At 38.0% G+C, this 10,044-nt stretch overlaps 1 protein-coding gene across 1 annotated transcript; it reads right to left on the bottom strand.

Annotated features, from left to right (window-relative positions):
• Positions 1-1,730: 1,730 nt before the first annotated feature.
• Positions 1,731-8,927, bottom strand: saal1 (serum amyloid A-like 1). Its single transcript, XM_020078667.2, has 13 exons — positions 8,777-8,927; positions 6,871-7,094; positions 6,441-6,542; positions 5,720-5,803; positions 5,526-5,605; positions 4,983-5,042; positions 4,787-4,902; positions 4,429-4,591; positions 3,505-3,587; positions 3,208-3,399; positions 2,656-2,804; positions 2,449-2,541; positions 1,731-2,051 (listed from the first exon to the last, which is right to left on the bottom strand). Exons 1-13 carry the CDS (start codon positions 8,778-8,780, stop codon positions 1,974-1,976), a joined length of 1,428 nt encoding a protein of 475 aa, XP_019934226.2. The 5' UTR covers positions 8,781-8,927; the 3' UTR covers positions 1,731-1,973.
• Between the last annotated feature and the right edge of the window lie 1,117 nt (positions 8,928-10,044).

Genomic DNA, 10,044 nt, shown 5'->3' with positions numbered 1-10,044 from the left:
TTTACACACACACACACACACTTAGGACGGCTTATATCAGATAGTCGGGATTATTTTTTCATCAAGGGCAAATCAGTCTGAGTGTCAGGGCATGCCAAATTTATTCTTGGAAAAATTTTAAATCATGTGAGATCAGTTTAAATCTTCCAATCCAATTCCTCAGAAAATGCATTTTCATCCCATTTTGCCACGTTTATATAGAAGAGCTGTTTAAGAGCCTGAAAATGAACCTTGATAAAATGTCAAAATTTAAATATCATTTTTATGGGTATATACTGTAGGTGAAAGGTCGTGTTATATTCTTTCCAGGCTACATCAGGACGTTGAACACGTGTACATTTTCACACAAATGTGAGACCAAAATAGAACAAATTTGACTGTCAGGCAAATGTCAGGTCATTTAAAGAACAGGAAGTTAGTTGTGTGGGCAGAGGTAAACAGAACAAGAATAAACTGACATCCAGCATCAGCATCAGACAGGCCTGACATGCCTCATCTCTCTGATGTGTACAAAGCACCAGTGGCACGAGGAGCGACCTGCTGCGTTGTGTTCACAGAGTCAGATCATATCAAGCCCCTGTGAAGACCGGCAGACTGACAATGAAGTTTGGCAGGGCAGCAGGAAGCATCTGGGCTTCACCCTCATCTCTGTGACATGACGCGCCTACGAGCGAGGCCCGGAGTCAGAGCGGCCCGCAAAGAGCAAGTCACCGGCCACAAGCAATCTTGAAAGGCCAAGCACGATTACATCCACATCATTCTAGCCATTTACAACACAAACAGAACATGACTCGCAGATCAAGGCACCAGCCACCTATGAACATCATGGGCCCAGTCAAGGTTCAGACCTTGTCGACAGGCAGCAGCATTAAAAAAACAGGTGTTTTTTTTCCCATAGGGTGATCTCTGCCTCACGTACACTCTGACCATCTCGGGATTTCCATTAGAAAGAGTGTTCTCCATATCAATGCAAGCTTTAATTAAAAAGCTGCTATATTCACAGAGCCTTCGTAAGCTCGCTGGAAATGCGCAGGCCGTCCCGCTCTTTCCCGTGAGTGGGCGAAATGGTGCTTTTGGAAACCAAATGAGTTCATTGTTGCCGGGCTGAAGCCTTTCATCTAATTTTATTGTCCTTACAGAGTGACTGTCACCCTCTGGTAAACACTTGATGTTGTCATCAGAATCAGCACCATTACTCATATGCTTTAAAAGGTGACTCAATAGACACTCGATGCAATTAGATCTATAAAAATATATAGTTAAATAGTTTTAAATTACTGAAATCATTTATTTATTGTGACAAATGTATTTCATGAATAATAATTAAACATATATAAAAAAAAATCTTATTTAAAATGGTCTCTCTTGTCAACTGCAGTGAAGACTTGTGTCTATCTCATTTTCTGGATGCACGTTTTACAGAGACACTTGTTGACACGTGCCAAATAGACGAGGACAGAAAAATGATGGTAAAACAATAATTAAATCATAAAATGTGGTGTATATTTCCAGTTGTAAAATGTATAAAACTACAGCTGTATATTTTTAAATAAAGAGAAAAACATACCCTGTACATTTACACAGACATTTAATTAGTCCAAACATAATCCAATAAAGACTATTAGAGTACTGGTTTTACCATTTTTAGAAAACTGTATTATTCCTCTAAGCCTCTCACTATTTGTATGCTGTTTCTTCATTCAGCCACATAATGATGCTTCAGTAAAAGCTTATAAACACAAACAGTTTTTATTAAAAGATCAAATGAAATCAATACAAAAATATCCTTATCAAAATAATATTAAAAACATCAGCACAACTTTTACTGCTTTTACAGACTGATCTGAGCCTCCCAGTGGAAATGTAAATAGTCTGACTTGAAGTAGGATCTTAGGGGAGGTAATAACAGTCCACTACAATAAGCAGCGGTGAGAGTCTGGATGAGCGTGTTGAATACTGGTCTGCTGGTCGTCTCATTCAGGGAACTGGCTCCTCATCGTGTCTGCCAGCTGCGGATCAGTCTCTGACAACATGAGCTGCAGGTGCTGAAACTACACAAGAGGAAGAAGAGTGGGGTGGAAACATATTATTTTCCACAGAAGCCGGTGGTGTGTGGTAGCAGTCCATCACACGTCATGGACTGACACCAGCTCTAAAAATAAATCCCCTTTTGTGAAACAATGGCATTTACCAGAACAAAAATTTAGCAAGTTCAATGACACATTAACTCGATAAATAAATTGATTACTTTGCACCAAAAAAGACAGATGCCAATCCCAAGTTCCCTAAGTCTACAATAACATTTTTAAATTGCTCATTTTGTTACACCAACACCCAAAAGTTCCATTTAAAACCACGAGAAACTGAGATAAATACGAGGAACTCTAACCAAACAAATGAATGTAATGCAAGCTTTAAAATCATCAAGCATTTGGAGGCAGCACTTACTGAAGCTTTAAACTTGGGAAATAAACTCTCTGCAGCTGTGAGACACATCTTCTCTGTCAGAAAACCTTTCTTCACCAGATCTGCCACGGTGTCCTGTGAAGAACAAAGAACAGACCTTTCAGTGGCCTTTGACAGAGAACAGGAGGTTTTGGTTTATATTATTTTATGATTCTTAAACTGTTGCATTCGAACAGAGTGCTCCTTTACCTTGGGAATCTGACTGCAGATATCAGCTAGAAATTCAGCCGTGATCTCTGCCAGAGTCTGGAGCTGTTCATCTTCCTTACTGCCGGCATTATTTTTGCGTTCACTGTGGAACTGAAGCACCCGCAGAATGGTGTCCACAAGGGGCAGACCTAGAAACAAAACAAAAAACATCCATCATTTCAATTATTAATTACAACCAGGCACATGAGGAAGTGCTGAACCTTCATACTGGCAATATTGAGTGAGCACATATTATAGTTTCTATGTTTTTCAATGTTATTCTTTATTATGCAAAAACACTAAAGGACACACTTGTGTTTTGCCCTGATCCACATAGAGAAGTGTTTGCGTAACTGTTTTAGAAAGTCTCTCTCCACCATTAACAAGATACAGAAGTTCAAAGCAGTTTTCAGTGAAATGTACTAAACAATTCTTTCACTTTGCATTTGGACAGTTTTCATTTAGTCAGGTTACCACTTCACACAAGAAAACATTCAGGGTTGTTTATGTGATACATTTAGAAAGAACAGTGACGCAGTTAGACTAACTCACTTGTGTCACTTTTGATGGGCCACTGATCCTGGCATCTAAAAAGAGCCTGGAGAACAGAAAGTGACTGAACCAAAATGCTCTTCTTCTTCTCCTCCTGCAGGACAACAGGAAGATCATCGGGCTGGCAAAGGTCTTCACATACAATCTCACAGACAAAGTCCCATACTGCTTTGCCAGACCCATCGGGGGACGCTAGAGGAAACAGTAAACATGATATTATCACATAAAGCTGCTTACCGCAGACAGTGACTCATTAACGTGGGAGATGGTGAGACAACAGCTAAAGAACAGTCTTACCGAAACCCTGAATGCCCTCGTCTATGGTGGTGAGGAGTTGGAGGGCATGAAGGTAAACCTCTAAGCCAGTAGAACTCTCTGGTCTGTGAAAAAAGTTAGTCCTGTTGAATGCTGAGGCTCGGCTACATTATCAACAATGTGTGTTTATGTTATACTCTATTTTATCTGAACACTAATACATTATATATATATATTTGTTTTATGAAACAATGTCAATAACAGCAAATCACCAGTGCATCGAACAAGCTAAATAAACAAAAGGAAAAGAGTATGTGAGCGTCTCATCATGCTAAAATAATTCTTAATCTAAGTAATCTACCTAAAGAGAAGATATCACTTAATAGAGCTAATAAATAATTGTATATTTAGTAGTAACAACTGTGCACCAGTTTGATTATGTGCCTTTAGATGCATCCTGGAATATTAATTCGTTTTTATAACATTTATAACAACTGGTGTAACTGGCTTTCATATTCGCAAATTTCCATCAATAAACTACAACCTGACCGATTTATGATTTGGCTGATATAAATCTGTCAATATGAGCCTTTCACAGACGTGATATCTGCCTTGATGTTTGTTGATGTAAAAACTTTTATTTTGACGTTGCAGTAAAGATGTGTTATTATATTTTATATTTTAAAAAATGTTTATTTTCTCAAGTTCTATATATTTGGTTGTATTTGTGTTGTCCTTTCATCTAGAGTAGAAATATTTAGAATAATATGTATATAACATATTTCAATAAAGAAATATTGGCCAATATATCAGTATCAGACATTTTTACTATTTATATTTTATATTAGCATCAGTTGCCATAAATCAGTTGCCATAAATCAACCTCAGTCAGGCTTCAATATAAACTTATTAAAATGGTTCATTATTAAAAACCTAAATAATTCTCCTGAATTAAAAGATTCTCACCTAAGCTGCTTGGCTGCCTCGAGAAGGCATGAGGCCACATCCAGGCGGCTTTCAGCATCATCCCCCTCCTCACTAGACTGAGCTGTGATCCAACTCTTCATCAGCTCTTCGTCAAGGTCAAACAGTTTGTCAACCAGCTCTCCCACCTTCTCGAGCAGGTCCTCTATAAAACAGTACAAATATACATATATAAGCATCTCATCTTTTTAGGAAGCGCACAAAGGTTTCAAATAGTGACCATCAAACTTATTGTGACTTGAGCAACTGTAATTCATCTCATGTCAAACTGATTATAATTATACAAAAGTAAAACTTCTTTGCTAATGATAAATAGAAGAAATGAGTAAAAACAAAGTACTGTTGGTGGAGCTGCACATGATGAAGCAGAGGTTGGACTGCACAGATGTCTGCTGCCGTATTCGATGAAGCCAGAGGGAACAAACATCTTTCTGAGAGAGACAGGTCAGCAGCAACCTGCAAACATCATCAGAGAAAGTGAACACTTCTCTCTCAGTCCCTCCATCTCAGATGTCGACAGGAAATGCAAACTGCACCTGCTTGTTTCCAGAAGGGTTGGAGGATCTGTGTCTGCAAGAAGAAGCAACAGCACAGCTCTGTGGACACACAGGCAGTTGCATTATATAGCGTGAATAAAAGTAGTGAACACAAACATAGAATGTAAATAAAGATGGATAACATGACTGCTCCCCAAAAGTAAGGCCAAAGTGTTTCAATCACAACCTGGTGGCTGGCTGCAGTCCAGGTCATAATAATCAAAAAATCAACAAAAAAAATGTTTTAAACAGTTCATCATTTTTGGTTCTTATCACACTAATGTTCGCTCAAGTTTTGATTTTTCTGGTAAGTTTGGTTTCAATTAGTTATTCGATGCTATAAAAATAAAAGGTGAAGATTGACAGCTGAAAGTGGCTACTGCTAAGACTCTGGCGCCGGATGTGCAAGATGGCAGCGTTCATATCCAGTAGATTTTAACTTAATTTCTTGATAGCGGGAGGAAGACACATCGTCCATCTCTATATACATCTCTATGTACAGAATCTATGAAGCAACGAAGACAGAGGATGACTTCTACCTACACTAAGTCTTCATTTTGGCTGAGAGTCAGACACGTGTCTGGAAAACAAGCCATGTTCCCGAGGATTCCCACACAAATTTCCTAGAGAAGCACAGGAAAAATCTAGGACAACTGATGGGAACTCTCACAGCTCAGAAATAGACATTGGATTATATTTTTGACACTGTGCAAAACCTTGTATGGAATTTTACTCACTGTGAGTCGTGGACATTTAGATTTGACAATCATCCCAAGAAGGACATCAGGGGCTTTAAATTCCAGCATAAAACCAGCAACATCCTATAGATGTAAGGTAAGGACAAATAGTAATTAGTAAATATTGAAACTTTTACAATTGTTCACCACTCACCTCATTAATATCAATGAGCTTAAGCTAAAAACAGAAACGCGGGTCAGTATAATCCAATACAGATCCAGGGTAAGACAAACAACATCCTCAAATCCTCTAAAGCAGTTTTAATCAGGCAGTAGTTTTTATGTTGTAATTAAATTATTATTTGTAAGACATCATCTTCTTAAAAAACTACACATTATAAGCTTATACAGTTATAAACTGTCATCTAAGTTTAATCACTGGTAATGCTTTATGAACAAAACAAAGATACCAGCTGCATATTTAATCATTTGATTCACAGTATGTAGTACAACTTCTAGTACATAGATCATTTAACTTTATTTCAAATGTGCTTTTTTTTAATGTTTAAATGTTTAGAACTGACTCAACTACAAAATAGGAAATTATCTACACACTGTATTGTTTTTTAAATGATCAAATTTTCTACCTTAATGTCTGATCAATTATCACTCATTCAGCATTAACTGCACTGCAGTTAACTTAACAACACATGGTAAAAAAAAAAGCATTTGTAAAGAGAGACTGTGAAGCCTATGGGACAAAGGTTAATGGGAACTTGACCTTGTCCATTGTCATATCCCAAACTCTAGATAGATCTTCCTCATCATCATCCTCGAGCTGCATTGGACCTCCAGTTTCTTCCTCTGAATGATCTTTGATCAACTGCAAAACATTTTACAAACATTGTAACGTGATGTGCAACTGCACAGAAGACATACAGTCAAGATGCTGCTATCAATATCAACTGTAATTGGAAGATCTGTCATAGCTTCTGTTTTGATTTGTAGTCTCTAAATATGCTGATGAGGAAAGTATATTGTTCAATAGCTCTAGAAATCAAATACAACTCAGGATTAAGTTGTCACTACTAGATGAGTTCAGATTAGTTGCTGCTCTGATTTCTATTGAAGATATTAACTATTAAATTAATACATTTTTATGTAAAAATCCATTATGTGTTTTATGAAATTCTTAACAACAGCCTGCCTACACGGATGAGACGATTCAGGGTGGTGAAAAGCCAGAGCTTGCTGTACACTGTGTTTCCAATTGCATCCACATTTTCATCCTCCTCTCCATCAGCTGTCTTTGGGGGTGGTGATGGGTTACGGTCCATTACAGGGGACTGTGCAGTTAGAGATGTCGATCTCCATTTCTCCATCTCCTCTGTATCGTTAGAGTCACCAGACTCCAGAGTAGAGTCATCACTCAACTCTGGGAGGAAACAACAACAACAACCAAAAACAGTGGTGCAAATTAGAGTTGGGGACTATATATATATATAATTATATAACATAAGGAGATTTATCAGCAATACAGATTTTGTTGCGATTAAGGCAGCTAACCATCAATATGTACTGAAGTGTCACTGAGCAGGACTGCTTTATATAAGAACTGGATACAGGATTTAGGCAACAAAGTTATGAGATATATTTGACAGGTATTTGATGTACAGAAAAAGAAAAACATCCTGTCTGGTCCTGTTAAGATTAAGATTCCTATTTTTGGTCCCACACACAGCATGCAACATGCAAACATGGGGAAATTTGACCTCTGTATTTAACCCATCCGTGTGAACGGAGCACACGGAACACAATCCACACAGTGACCACACACGGAACAGTGGGCAGCCATGAAGGCGCCCGGGGAGCAATTGGGGGGTTCAGTGCCTTGCTCAAGGGCACCTCAGCAGTGCCCAGGAAGTGAACTAGAACCTCTCCAACTTCCGTCCATGCTGGACTTGAACCGGCCACCCTCCGGTTCCCAAGCCAAGTAGCAGGATGTTAAGAATATACATTTATATGTTCTAGTTACATTTAACTAAAGCCAATGCTGCTTATTATTAATGATAATGCCAGGTGTAGTGTTGACAAATTAAACTGTCACACACTCATTGTGGGTGCATTAGCTAAGTGTGTAAATAAAGCCATGGAGGGCAAGACTGCATGAACCCAGTTAATGTAATCAACTATATGGGACTCTTATAGAAGTAAAGCTAAGGCACTCACAATGAGGGCAGGACAATTTTATTTGTCAACACTATGCCTGTCATTCTATTAGTTGAGGATTTTAACAGATGAGCACAGAAGAAACAATCCAAGAGCAGAGGAGAAAACCGAGAGCAGCCGTTTGCACGCGTGTACAGAGGGAGCGTGAGGAGAAGAGCTGAAAGCGCAGGAAATCAGTCAAAGCAACAAAATATCAGAGTGCAAGTTTGAGCACGAGCAGAGTGAATCCAAGCACAAGCAGGGGCTATTAGAGTGCAGGTTTTTTTTGTAAAAGCATTACAAAATGGGAATTGAGCGATTCCTGCCTCAAACTGAAAGACAAAGCAGTTGGATAAAGAAAAAACATAAGGTGACACCACAGTTTTTGCATTTGAATTAAATGTTTCAGACAGAGAACCTCAGTACTTTACTATGTAGCTGTAGTAAAGTACTGAGAACAATAGAACAATAAGGCTGTGATCCTGAAGTTTTATGTTAGCTACTGTATTGCAGTTTCGAATCAGTCATAGTCAAAGTGATTCAAATTCATAGTAATTTCTGAGGTTGCACTTTGTGGTGCTGTTTAACTATAACTGTAAGAGAGCTATTTACTGAATATACTCAGTGGTGGAAATACAAGTAGAAGTCCTGAAACACAATTAATGAAAGTACAGGTACAAGTACAATACAATACAATATTTGATTGTATTAAACATAGTGGAGCGGACGTATATAGAAGTATAAACTGTTTATACGTTACTGCCTTCAAACGGTACTGCAGTAAATGTACACGATCATTTTAATATTTGATCATTTTCGATTAGCAGTTTAGCTAGCAGCAGCAAATGTCGCAGTTAGCATTGTGTTGTTATTAAAACAGTCCCACTCATAAACTTCTCATAAACTCACCCATAGTGTTCGCTCTAGGCAGACGAAGTTAGCTGCTGAATAATGGCGTTAGTCCTCGTGTGTTTCTTTCTCTAAACATCACAAACAGCCTCCATTTAACAAGAATCACTGAGTGCGCAGGCGCAGAAGCGGTACACTTCTTCTAGTGGTCGACCACTTTAGGGGAAAATAACCTGTTTCCCCCTGCAGGACGTCCGGGGAACGACAGAGTGTAGCTGTTCGGAAGGTTTGTTATGTAAGGAACTTTTACTCCTTTTCACAAGTGAAGTTTGTTCACTTTTACATTTAGCCTCGGTGTCAGTTATGTTTATTATGATAACTTAAAAGTTTACAATTATAAAGTGGCAATACAGTCAATTTGAAATGTTAATATAAGACATGTTTTTTAGTGCTCTTAAAAACAAGTACACAACACAACATATATGCACCCAACCCTCCCCAACACCCTCTCATGATAACAAAGAAACTAGAGGAAGAAACAAATGAATTGAAAGTAAAGTAATGTACATTAAAGTAATGTATGATATATACAGAGAAGGCAGGACTAGTCCAGAGGTGTGGTCTAATCTCTGGGATTGGTTGTCCCAGGCCTTTATATCTTTAAATTTATAAAATATTGTAAAAAAAAAAAAAAAAAAGTTGGTAAAACATAAATCAATGCTAAGTGGTTTACAAATGTAAATGTTGGTGTGACATCAATAAAATATCTTCCATAGTTTCTAATGAATCATATTCAGAAGTTAGTGACCTGCAGTTACATTGTGTGTTCTACAGTCCTTGTTTACAGCACTGCTGTTTATACATTTTGTCATAGGTGATAACACAAGTAAAATACCAACTCAACAGCTGGAGCAAATAATAACCTCTTGTCCAAAAAGCATTTACACCATCATATTTCAAATTTAACCTGTGTTTGAATTCATTACTTTTCAAATTACCATGCTTGCAGTGACACACATTGTACTACACCAGTAATGCAGTTTAGTTGGGATCAATGGGATTATCATGTAGCCAGTTTCCCAACCCACTCCATTTAGCTTTGTAAAGCTTCAAATGTTCTCAAATATCTACTGCATTGTGAACTCCTCCAATGTCAAAAATGGCCACCTCCAGAGGTGGACAGATTTATAAGGAAGAATGAATTTCTCCGTGGAGACATTTGAATGTTGATTCAAGGAGCGCTGTCGAATTCCCCAGAGTTTTTATTAGAGACTTAGGGACTGTCCCATATGTTTTCCTTGTTGATATAAACCTGTCATCATTTGAAA

This window comes from Paralichthys olivaceus, chromosome 7 (assembly GCF_024713975.1).
Source record: "Paralichthys olivaceus isolate ysfri-2021 chromosome 7, ASM2471397v2, whole genome shotgun sequence".
In the NCBI taxonomy this organism is placed as follows: Eukaryota; Metazoa; Chordata; class Actinopteri; order Pleuronectiformes; family Paralichthyidae; genus Paralichthys; species Paralichthys olivaceus.
The sequence above is the reverse complement of the archived record's forward strand: the minus strand, read 5'-3'. Positions and strand labels throughout refer to the sequence as shown.